General features: G+C 40.0%; 1 protein-coding gene across 2 annotated transcripts in view; it reads left to right on the forward strand.

Annotated features, from left to right (window-relative positions):
- fggy (FGGY carbohydrate kinase domain containing) overlaps positions 1 to 13,444 on the forward strand; it is a 178,323-nt gene that overhangs the window by 32,261 nt on the left and 132,618 nt on the right. For both annotated transcript variants that reach the window (XM_033028522.1, XM_033028523.1), the window contains exon 5: positions 10,321 to 10,409. In XM_033028522.1, coding sequence (XP_032884413.1) covers positions 10,321 to 10,409 — 89 coding nt within the window. The remainder of the gene's footprint in view (positions 1 to 10,320; positions 10,410 to 13,444) is intronic.

The raw sequence follows: 13,444 nt of genomic DNA on the forward strand, positions 1-13,444 counted from the left end.
GAATCGAGGATTATGGGGTTCAGACAGGAAAGTGGAGACTGAAGATGAAGTCAATCTTTATCCTTTTGAAAGGCAGAGGAGGGGATTGTAGGTGGAACTGCTTCTCCAACTTCTTATGTACTACGTTCCTATGTTGTTCTTTGCATTGTACTATGTTGTACATTGCCTCACGTTGGAGCAAAGAGGTGAAAAGAAAGTGGGAAGGATGAGAGAAGGCGAAAGAAGGTGGGAAGGATGAGAAGGATGAGAGAAGGTGAAAGAAGAATGGAGCAGAAAACAAAAGGTTGAGCTAGAGAAAGGAATGGGTGTTTAGCCAGGGCCGGCCTTAGGAGGTGCGGGGCCCAATTGGGAACAATTTTGGTGAGCCCCAGGTTCCCAGCCAAGGTCGGTAGATTCATAGAAATATAATTAAACTCTATTATAGACTTTATATCTCTACGGTAGAATGGAAAGTAATCAAAATGTGCGCTTAAAAAGTGCATGCGACTTAATGGACCAAACAAATCTAAGCTACATTTTAATATAAAATTGCATACATGTAAGCCTACAAGTAACAAACAAAATGTGTAGATCACCTCTGAAAAGTACATAGTTACAATACCACTTGTTTTAGTGACTGTGAAATGGAAAAAAAAAAGTAAGTTAATTAAATAGATCCTGGAAAACCAATAACCATTGGTGAAAAACCAGTCCAGGCAATAAATTTTGGCCTTCAGCCCCATCCTACCCTTTGGGCTTCTACCCCATTCTAACTTAGTTGCGTGTGTTAGTTGTCTGTGCGTTATGTGTGTGTGGGAGGGAAGAAGAGAAGGGAGGGAGGGAGAGAAGGGAGGGGAGAAGGGAGGAAGGACAGAAGGGAGGGAGGGAAGGAGAGAAAGAAGGGATGGAGCGAATGAGAGAAGGGAAAAGAGAGAGGAAGGAGGGAGGGAAGGAGAGAAGGGAGGGAGGGAAGGGAAGGAGAGAAGGGAGGGTGAGGGCCGGCGGAGGGAGCGGATGCCGGGGTCTGGGCGGATGGGTGTGAGCTGAGGCCGAGGTTTGTAAACGTTGCTCCAACCCCCGGCCCGGCCCTCCGTGTATTGTTCACTGCATCTGCCCGGGGAGAGAGAGGGGTGGAGCCGGGGCTGTGTGCGTGAAGCACGGCGACTAGAGGGGCGGGATCGCTGCCCTGGGACCGTGAGGGACCTCCTCCTCTCCCCCTTCTCCATTCCCCCTCACACCCCCCTCCCTGTCTACCTCTTTCTTCCCCCTCCACCCCTCTACTCTCTCTCTGCCCCTCTCTCCCCCCTCCACCCGGGGTAGATCTACACGAGCCGAGAGCAGATTACTCTGGCGCGGGGCCCCCTTACTCGCAGGGCCCAATTGGGAGCAACGGTCTAATTGGCTTAAGGCCGGCCCTGTGTTTAGCCATCCCCTTTCTCCACTTCTCTCTCTTTCCTCCCTTTCTCTCTGCATTATTCCTGCATTTCTTCTTTCTCTCCTGCATTACATTACTTTTAATTTACAATATGTTTCTCCTTCAAAGTTGTAATGTTTCTCAATCGGAAATAGAAAGATGGGAAATGAGGACTGCTGCATTTATGTAATAGAATGCCCGTAGGCAAGGTCTTGCTTCAGTTAACTGATGACTGTGCGCTAATGATGTTTGGCTTTGTTTCAATGTGCCTGTTCAATTTACATACACCTCTGGGGTGTTCAAAATCTTAATCCTTAACATTTCTATTTATCTCTAAATAAATCCTCCAAAACTCAAAATATTACATTAATATAGAGGTGTTAATATTTATTTCTACTCGGGTAGGGTTTTGAAAGAATGTTATGTTACAAGATTTTCCATATCTGGACAAATACTCCATTAGGAATGTACCTGCTGGCAAAGGATGTCGTTAGTATAAATTAGCCAGACACATTACTTAGATTGAACGTCTTCTGATATGTTGTCCTGATTTGTCGTCCTTCCATAATTCTATGATTTGGTGTGGTCTGCAAATCCATGGAAATTGCTGTGCAACATTAAGCTCATTTTTATATTTAGGTTTTATGTTATGCTTGCCAGCATTGATCAGGGCATTGCATATAAGAGTCAGGACGTTATGTTGCAACTTTGTGAAACTTTGGTTAGGTCACATTTGGAGTACCATGTGCAGTTCTGGTTGTCCTATTACAGGAAGGATGTGCTGGCTTTAAAATGGGGAGAGAAGAGGTTTACCAGAATCCTATCTGAATTAGAGGATGGCAGCTATAAGGAAAGGTTGGACAGTCTTTGATTATTTTCTCTGGAGTTTTAGACATTGATCGGAAACCTCAGAAGTATAAGAGGCGTTGATAGGATAAATAGTCAGAACCTTTTTCCCAGGGTGGAAATGTCAAAGATTAGAGGGCATACATTTAAAGTGAGAGGGGCAAAGTTTAAAGGAGATGGGTGGAGAAAGTTTTGACGCAGAGAGTGATGGGTACCTGGAATGCACTGCCAGGGGTCGTTGTGGAAACAGATAACATGGTGGCACTTTAATTCGGCAGGGTTTGAAAGATATGCATCACATATACGCAGAAGAGATTAGTTTAATTTGGCATCATGTTTGGCACAAACATTGTGGGCCAAAGGGTCTGTATCTGTGCTACACTGTGCTATGTGTGATATATCATATTTTTAATTCCCATAAGGTATTTAGAAAAGTATTGACCCCAGAAGCACCCTGTTCAAATTGTATTCAAAATTGTCGTGACAGCAATTCATTTTGTTAAATATATTGCTTGACTGCAAAAATTGTTTGCAATAATTACTGAACTGTATTAGAAAATTTAATAATATGTTTATGTTTAAAGTTTAGAGTGAAATTAATACCATACCAGAAATAATATATTAAACCTTTCATGTTGACATATGGCTTGTAAATGTTTGTCAGATGTAAGCTAGAATTTGTTTTTTTTTGTTCCTTACTACCCTATCCAGAATACGTTTTTTTCTTCTTCATCTGGACTTAATAATGCCTGCAGCTGTGTTAATGTGTGCCAAATGTGAACTAGTTTCTGTCTGCTTTGAGCAGCTGGAGTTTTCTAACCTTATAAACACAGAAAAGCCACAGTTACAAGGTTCAGGATGTGTAGTATCAACAAAACTAAGGGTCTAGGCTTGGTCCCTTAGAAACAGCTTTATGTCAATTTTTCCATGGGCATTTCCGAGTATCATACTAAGCCATGCAATCAGAGAAGTCTCAAATTTGATCTCTAATCTATACTGAAGTCAGTCCGGGCAGCATTTTGAGTACTACTTTTTGTTTTATTATTCCTTATTATTAAATAGCCCACCTGGCATGACTTAGGAGCCATGGTTTTTTAATGACCAAACCTCATGACTTATTTGCCCCTTTCATTCTGCTAGTTTCAGGGTGAAAATATACCAAAGTGTTACATTGAGATAACTTGACATTAGCAGAAAGTATCATGGGTTAAGTAGTATACAAGGTAGGCATAAAACTAAAACATTGATTTGTTTAATCGTGTTCCTACACAGATTGTTAAAGAATCCATACCAAATGATTTTAGGAATATATAAATTTGAAGTAATTAACTAGGGTTAAAATGGAAACATGTGTAGGAAAGAACTGCAGATGCTGGTTTAAATCGAAGGTAGACACAAAATGCTGGAGTAACAGTGGGACAGGCAGCATCCCTGGAGAGAATGAATGGGTGACGTTTCAATTGGAAGAAGTGTCTCGACCCAAAACGTCACCCATTCCTTCACCCGTTAAAATGGAAACATATGTGCAATGGAAGAAATTCTGAACTGAGGAATCAATTGCGATAAAGTCCCCTGTATGAACTGTAGATTATAAAAAGTTGCTGTAGTTACATCTATGTTGTACCATTTTGCAAACAAGCACATGATGTTGTGATTACATCGACTGTAACAGAATTAGAAGAGAAATGTAAAGATTGGTGCACACATATGGCCTGGGAAATGTAACTTGAGCTTCGGGCATAAACTCACAGTTCTATTTGAGTTAATCTGGTCGTAGTTAAGTGAATATATGGATCTTGCACATTCCCTATGATCAGTGTACTAATTTGCCCACAAAAGATTATATCACTATTTCTTAAATGTGCTTCAGTTACTGCAAACTGTTGCCACCTCTACTTTTCATTTATAAGATGTGGCAAAAATCTGACAAAATGCATCTCCCAGCTTTCTGGGACTGTGATATCTATTGCACTTCACTTCACTTTCCTCATTGACCTCAATGATCTTGCGGATTGACAACAGCTATTAGCTTCTCTTGTGTCTGGATTGACATCTGTGCGTATTGTCATCTGGTTATCTCGAACACCAGAGAGCAGGCTTTATGCAAGAGCAATGGTATGAAGGTATTAATTTTTAGTTTAGTTCAGAAATACAGTGCGGAAACAGTCCCTTCGCTCAACCGAGTCCGCACTGACCAGTGATCCCTGCATATTAATACTGCCCTACACACACTAGGGACAATTTTACATATATACCAAGCCACTTAACCTACAAACCTATACGTCTTTGGAGCCCAGCTAGTTTCCCATCACATAAACAAATATGCGCAAGAGGCCAAAGATCGTGCCCCTATCCTGTGATGTACACTCATTCCCACAATTTTGAATGTATTTATTAATATGATGGAATGTCCATTGAGGTAAAATCCTGTGCTTAATAGGCTAACAGTATCCCTGCACTAGCCATCAGGGCAGAACTGTAGAGCTGCCCCAAGAAAGGTTCAAGTACTTGGTAGATCCTATTGATGCACCTCAGATTTGTTGTGGTGTGCAAATCCATGGGAGATTTGGAGAATCATAGAAAATAGGTGCAAGATTAGGCCCTACCGTCCTTCAAGCCAGCACCGCCATTCAATATGATCATGGCTGATTATCCAAAATCAGTAACCCGTTCTAGCTTTTTCACCATATCCCTTGATTCATTTAGCCCTAAGAGCTAAATCTAACTCTCTCTTGTACCAGAGACATAGAATAGATGAGATTAAGTACCAACAACATCTCCCTATAGATATTGATTGTAGATGGTCCATGCATGCAACCAATAATATAGCTACCTCAGTACCACTAACCACGCCTTAGCTATCAAGTATAATAACTCTCTCTATCTCTCCCTCCCTCTCTTGGTTCCAGCACGGTTATAGACTGCAAGCAGTCAATGCTGGAATGTTTCTAACCTGAGTGATCATTAAACAATAAGTAAAGTTACAAGTGTGTCAGACTTAACATCTTTACATTGATGTTCAAAGTGAATGTGAGGAAGCAGAAAAGGAAACAGGGCCACTTCAATAACTTGAGGAAGAGCAGTAAGGGATGAGTTAATCATAGTACAATTGTGTGACTTGCTTTTTTCCAATTATACTGCATTTACAGTTCTTGTTACATCTTTCATTTTCTCTTAATCCTATAACAAAGAACACTGAAACCATTCAGTCAACTTATCTATCAATGACATACTGACAATGCCGACTCAGAAGCTGCCCTAAAACCACAATGCAGACCGCAGAGCCAAAAGTAATTAAGATGACAAATTTAATTCGCAACACAAGAATTGATTTCAGTTCATTTCTTGTTTATGCCAATTCATGCAGCTTTCATATAAGAAGGTTTTCTAAATTGAGCACTCCTTAGAATACTTCCCCCTGTGGCCCAAGCGAAGGTGGTGGAAGGCTGTTAGCGGTGCCTAGATACTTGAGATCCATAATTTGGCACCTTTTGGATTTTTAACCATTGAAAGTCAAATTACAAACTCCTGTGTCTTGGCTCCTCCAAGCCTTTTAAGTCATGATACTGTACATATTTAACTGGAGTCCTTCATATGTTTAGTTTAGTTTAGAGACAGCGTGGAAACAGGCCCTTCGGCCCACTGGGTCTGCGCCGACCAGCGATCCCCGCACACTATCCTACACCCACCAGGGACAATTTTTACATTCACCAAGCCAATGAACCTACAAACCTGTATGTCTTTGTAGTGTGGGAGGAAACCGAAGATCTCGGAGAAAACCCACGTAGGTCACGGGGAGAATGTACGAACTCCGTACAGACAGCACCTGTAGTCAGGATTGAACCCGGGTCTCCAGCGCTGCATTCGCTGTAAGGCAGCAACTCTGCTGCTATGCCACCTGACCGCCATATATTCAGCCACAATGCTGAAGTTCTACAGAAGGGCTTCAAGTATCTTATCTTTGACAAAATCTCTTTTTCGTTCATGCAACAAAACTACCACCAATGCAAAATCCTCCAAATTCACTGGAATTAAGATTGAAGCAATGTCAGTGTCCTCTCCCAGGCCAGCATCCTCGTTATTGACGCCCTGGTGTCACTCAGTCAGCTATCTCACATGCCCCATCCAGTAGCAATGTTACAAAATTTTGAGATTTTAAAAATCAAGTCTGTAATTTATCCCATCAGATAAAGCATAAAAATAAGTTTAATTTGACACCTAATTCACTTTCATATCTCAAGTATTTAAAAAGTTATGGCCATTTTCATACTGGGAAATGAGCATCTTGTTCCCTATTGATTTTCTATGGACATAACAAAAAAGCTGTGATCGTGAACAGTCAAAAGCCCATAACTTTCTTAAAAATTAAGAGAACTGAATGAAATTTTCAGTTATCATAGATTGAAGCATTCTGAAACAAATATAAAATAATCTTACTTGGATGACCTGAAATTAAAGCATATAATTAGTTAGTTACCTAATTGTAGCTAATTTCAGACTTCAATTACTAGATCTAAACATCTATCCATTTCTTAATAAATGATTAACATTTTTAAATAGCCTAAATGTCCAAATAATATTCACAAATAATTCACAATAAAACATGATTTTTAAATCTCATTTACATTAATTTATAGGCCAAATGGAAGGAATTTAGTGTTTAATTGCTGTAAATAAATGCCCATTTAAATCAGCTTTCCAGTGGGTCCCTGTGGAACGCGCTGGTTTAGAACGTTCACATTGCGGTAGATTTGTGCCTCAAATGCCGAGAAAAATACTGCGCGATATAATGGGGCCAAATTGAGCTACTCGCAATAGTAAACTTTGTATAACGGGATCTTTAGAAGCCCTTTTTAATGTAAAAATATACAACCTAACTTCTGCTATTTGCTTTATGAGACCCAGCGGTTGGTGACGGTCGCGGGTTTAAAGATTGATTTTTAAACTACTATAACTATTATTCAAGGCCTTTAAACCTAATAATAGCTTTTGCGACGGGGTCTTCCAGCGATTTTTCGTTAATAATTAACTAGGCTGAACATTTTCGATTGGAACAGCTTAGAGAAAATCGCGTTTTAAACCCGCCCCCTCTAAACGGCGCCAAAATCGCGCACACCCACAACGGAAGATTTTCAAGGACGCTTCAGGTAGGCTTTGCAACATACCTACATCCAGGCTCCCAATATCGTCACTCTATCTCAAACTCTGACATAAGAAGAGATTACCAGGTGAAAAGATTCAAGGATATGTTCAAAGAAATGCAGCATCTCCACTAATTCCTGGGAATGTCTGGCCTATGACCACTTGTACATTTGGGGTGGCATTGTGAATCACAAGTCTGCAAGTCAGGAGCACACAGAGGTATAAGTGGTTGAAGGGGCAGGACACGTCACGAACCACTCACTTGCCTGGCCTAATAGACTTCACCTGTCCCATCTGCAGAAGATTCTGCATTTTCCATATTGGCCGATTCCAAAAACAAGGAAAGAAAGTAGGTCATCCTAAATCCAGAGGAACTGCCTCAGGTCAGATTTCCTTTTCACATCTGATGCTGCTGGCTGCCTTTTTGAGGTAGCGCCTCCTATTGATCCCTTTGATGGTGGTGAATGATGTACTGGGCAATGTTCACCACTTTTTTTGCTTTCTTCTTCGTTCCCAAGCATTTGAGTTACTGAACTAGGCCGTGATGCAATCAGCCAATATGCTCTCCTCCATTAACTTGTAGAAGTTCAAGAGAGTATTCTTCGACAAACTGGATCTCCTAATCTTCTAAGGAAGTAGAGGTATTGATGGGCTTTCTTTATGATTGCATCAATGTGTTGGGTCCATGATACAGTAGATGTTCAGCGATATGCATGCCCAGTAGTTTGAAGTTTATGACTCTCTCCTGTTAATAAAGACAGGTTTGTGGATCCTCGGCCTTCCTCTTCCTCAGTGGTTTTACTGACGTTGAGATCAAGTTTGTTGTCCTAACACTATTCACTCAGATGTTCAACCCTCCCATACCTTGACATTATCATTCGCAATTTGTCCAACAATTAAGACGTTCTCGGCTAATTTAATCTTGGAGTTGGAACTGTGTCTGGCTACACAGTCACGGCTAGAGAGTGAGAAGAGTAGGGGGCTGAGCACACAGCCTTGAGGTGCTCCTGTGCTGAGGGTTATCAAGGAATAAATGCTGCCATTTGGTACTGATTGTGTTCCATTGATCTATTGTGGCAGTAGGCAAATTGTAGTGGGTTCGGGTTCTTGGTGAGGTAGGAGTTGATATGCACCAAAACCAACCTTTCAAAGCATTTTAACACCAGGGGCATTAGTGCCACCAGTCGGTAGTCATTGAGGCGTGTCACCTTACTTTCCTTGGGCACCGGCATTACTGATAATAATAATAACTTCTTTTGTTTTGCACTTTTCATACAATTGAATGCAACCCAAAGTGCTTTCCACAAAAACACAGGTCTAAACAAAAATACAATTTAAAACTGTAAGGACATAGACAGTTAATAGCATAAAAATCACAGATTTACATAAAAATATTAAATAAAAAATAAAAAATTGAGTGTAAAAGGACAAAAAACAAAAAAACTGAGGTCAAATACAGTCCCATATACTATATGAGCACACAAGCTGCGGAAGGGTATGCTGAGATAAATACAAGAAGATGCCCTTTTAAAGCATGTGGGAAACTCGAAACACAAAAACAGCCTTGCATGTGTGTTTGCTAGCATCTGCAGATTATATGCATCTATTTCCTTAGATCATAGATTGCACTCCTGGCCTCACAGATACCTCCTTGCCAACTTTCTTCCAACCTTGCTCGTGTGGTTGTGAATGGTTCATTCAGTAGCAATATTCCTGCAGAGCTGGAGGAGTGCTTCCTTTAAGAGCTGGCTACAGAGGTTGCTGACTGCCAGCAATAGTGAGAACTAGCAATAGATTGTGCTGTGCTGAAATAACTCCTGTCAGCTTTTGTGTGGTGTTACAAAGGGAAATGCAACTATATTGCTATATGAACCTTGTAATTGGAGATCTTGTTCTTGATGTGACTCGCAAATAGCCTTAGGATGAGGCATATTAATGTTATTAAAAGGCAATAATTCATTTTCTACACCCTAATTATTATCATTAAAAATAAATCTTCTGTAAAGGTGTTTTTTGAAATATTGTTTTGTAGTTGTTCGATTGACCTTTCTGCACACCCATTTCTTACTTCCACCTATATTTGTCTTCACAATTCATACTCCTTTGGGTCAATCCTTTGCCTATCACCTCCCACCTATACCCACCTATCACTCTCCAGGCTTTGTTCTGTCCCTTCGCCTTTCCAGTTTTTTCCTCTCCCCCCACAACAACTCAAGAAAGGTCCGACACGAAACATCACCTATCCATGTTCTCCAGAGATGCTGCCTGACATTCTAAATTACTCCAGCAATTGTTTCTTTTTTCCCCTCAAAAATTACCATCTCAGGCTTGGTCACTCCTTGCTTCATGCTTTGCCTTGCAGGATAGCACCAGCCACTAGGCCTCCAGCCCAAATAATCGCTCCCTCCGAACTACACTGAAAACATCCAAACTGGGGGTAGAGGGACATGTCGAAGATAGAACTGCCCAGTGTTTTTTCTCTCATTTGCTTAGTTTTCCACTTGGAATAACTTCAACTGTAAAACGAAGAATGAAGAGTGATTAAAATGTTGAAAGACATAAATGGCTTGAAACTCTTTCTGGCTTGCTTGCATCAGCACAGTATTCTGCCTGCAGTATTTAATCAATTGAACACATTGAATTTATAATCAATTAATTTTAATTTAATTTATTGCCGTGATTCTTTTAAATATTAGAACATTTTAATTGATGATTGGATGTTAATCTTTACATTTTTAATTGTGATTTATTATGCTAACAGATATATACATTTATGTGGATTAATTACATGTATGTTTTGAAAAAAATGAACAATTTTAAGTGTTCTGCGCAGCAGCAATTAATATCTAAGAGGAAAAAATTCTGATAAATGCCACATGACAAATATATTTTCTTGTTTTTGGAATAAATTAACTGTATTTGTTGTTTGAATTTACCAGAAACTGCGAAGCATTTGCTGGGAAAAAGCTGGTCATTTCTTTGATCTCCCTGATTTTCTGTCTTGGAAAGCCACAGGTGCAACTACAAGGTATTTGTTTACATAAAGTCTGGTATTGCTGCAATAAAGATTGTTCATTACTCCAGTGGGAATCTTCAGGGAGAAAGATGAAAACCATGCCAAAATGGTTGGGGGTGTTACAGATGTAGTTTTGGCAACTTTCCAATTGGACCTTCTGATACTGAGCCAGAAGATGAGATCATCTTGAAGCTTGTGGACAAGCTAATCCTGGACAATGTGCCTTAATTTGACAAAGTAAAGATTGTTCAATGAAACAGTCTTTATAAATTCCCTCATGGGGTGCGGGGTGGGGGTAGATTTTGCAGGTGATGTTGTGGATTGGACCCATACTATGAAAGAGCTGCTGTTCTCTTGGCTGACATTTGCAAACTCCCCCTTCCACTGCCTGGCATGACTTAGTGTGTCTGCACTCTCAGTAAAATAGTGGTTTCATGTGAAATATGAGAGGCATATGCAGTTTTCTATTTCAAGAAAATGATCTCAAGGAGTGAATGTGTTTCTGTTAGTTCTTGTGCACTGAATCAGGATGAAATGGTTTAATGATGGGAAGGCAAGGGCAAACAGTGATAGTTTCACCATATGTAAAGTTACCTTCTGTGCAAACAAAATAGTAACTGTCACAGAAAACTATGGTAAGTTAGAACATAAACAAAATGAACTATCTTTGGAAAATTAATTGTTGCACACAAGTATTTTTGTTATTGTTAAGTGTACCAAGATACAGTGAAAAGAGTTTGTGTGCTATCCAGTCAAATCATACTATATATACATAAGTACAATCAAGGCATACACAAATACAATAGCTAGTAAAAAGAGACAAATGTCAGAGTACAGAATATAATGTTACAATGTTATGGCATTACAGTAACAGACAGTGTAGATAAAACAGTGCAAGGGCCACAATGAGGTAGGTTAGGAGATCAAATCTGCACCGTCAGCTTAAGAGAGGCCCGTTCAGCCTGATAACAGTAGGGAAGAAGTTATTACTGAATCTGGTGTTACGTGTTACTGAATCTGGTGTTATTTTCTAATGATAGGAGAAGAGAGAATAGTACATGTTTATGTTGGCTGCTTTCACATGACAGCAATAAGTGAAGATGGTGGATGGTGAAAGGCAGGTTTATATGATGGACTGGGCTATATCCACAACTCTCTGCAATTTCTTGCAGTCTTGGGCAAAGTTGTTGCCAAATTGAGGTATAGTGCATCCTGCCTCAACTACCTTCGTAGTTCAGAGATCTAGTTCGGGAACAGGCCATTTGGCCCACCAAGCTCACGCCGACCAGCGATTCCCGCACACTAACTCTAACCTTCATACGCATTTACATTTATACCAAGCCAATTAAACTAAAAACTGTACGTCTTTGTAGTGTGAGAGGCAACAGAAGATTTTGGAGGATCTCGGAGAAAACCCATGCAGGTCACGTATAAACTCCATACAGACAAGCACCTGTCGTCAGGATAGAACCCGGGCCTCTGGTGCTGTAAGGCAGTAGCTCTACCACTACACCACGCTGCCGCCCAAGAACCAACTCAAGCAGCTCATTCCATATACCTTCTACCCTCTGTGTGAAAAGGTTGCTCCACAGGCTCCAATTAAATCTTTCACCTCTAATCTTAGGCCTATTCCCCTGATGCTTGATTACCTCACTCTGGACAAAAGACTGAGTTCACCCTTTCTATTCCCCTCATGATTTTATACAACTCTTTAAGATCACCCCTTAGCCTCCTGTGCTCCAAATAATACATTTTTAGCATGCCCAATCTCTCCCTCAAATCCTGACAACATCATCATAAATTGTCAAACAAAGGCTTCTATTATACTTTTCAGAGAGCAGTGCTCCGCAATATTTGCTGGTTGCCACCTTGTCTTTAATGGCTATCACTAAAGCATACCTGCCAAAATTTATCTTTTCCCACTTCCTCCTGATCTCCAGTCCTGTTCTCTCCTGTAGCTCCCTCCCTCTTAATTTCCCCCCCAGTGAATGCATGGGTACTGTTAATTTAGCTGTTTAAATAGGGTGAGGCAAAAAGTGAAGATACTGCTCTAAAGCATTGTGCATAAACCCTATTAGGTTTGAAAAGGAGAATGTAAGGTTTGTAGTGAATGCATTGCACTATATGCTTTTTTAATATCCTGAAGATGATTGCTGCAATCCATGCAATGAATTTGCTGCTGTGATTTCTGTGTTGATACTACTATCAAGCAAAGCAAAAACTAATGTAATATAGTCCTATATTCAAAATGTGAAATGTTATCACTAAAATGTTATATAAAATGATTTTAATGCATTAATTTCTTCCTTTCCAGTTGACTGGTAATAATGTTCAAAATTCACTCTTGGAATTATGGTGCAATGTATGTTCTTTGACCTAAGAGGTATATGACTGAAAACATTATTTCATGCAAATTGATTTCTTATTGAAACTCATGACTTTCTACTTGTGAAGAAAGAATATCTGTTGTAGTAAAACCCAGCATTGAATTTGAAGTTATCCAATTTGTCGTGTTGTTCCTGCTGGAAAATGCCTTACTAACAGTCAGTACTTTCGACATTGTGTGCGTCATGCATACATTGTCTTGGCATGGAGGAAAATATATAAGTATTCAAGAAGCAAAAGGTTAATGAAAAAACAGACATCATATAATCAACTCACATGAAATGTATCTAGATATCGTTAGTCCAATAACATTTGGAAACAATTTAATATCATAAACTGATACTTTGAAATTGGATTCCATCAATTTTTTCTGTAATTATTGGGTGCTGCAGTTTGTATTAACATGAAATTGGTGGGTTAACAAATAAATTGTTAAATTGGAACATAGAAACATAGAAACATAGAAACTAGATGCAGGAGGAGGCCTTTCGGCCCTTCGAGCCAGCACTACCATTCATTGTGATCATGGCTGATCGTCCCCAATCAATAACCCGTGCCTGCCTTCTCCCCATATCCCTTGATTCCACTAGCCCCTAGAGCTCTATCTAACTCTCTCTTAAATCCATCCAGTGACTTGGCCTCCACTGCCCTCTGTGGCAGGG

Source organism: Amblyraja radiata, chromosome 10, assembly GCF_010909765.2.
Source record: "Amblyraja radiata isolate CabotCenter1 chromosome 10, sAmbRad1.1.pri, whole genome shotgun sequence".
Lineage (NCBI taxonomy): Eukaryota > Metazoa > Chordata > Chondrichthyes > Rajiformes > Rajidae > Amblyraja > Amblyraja radiata.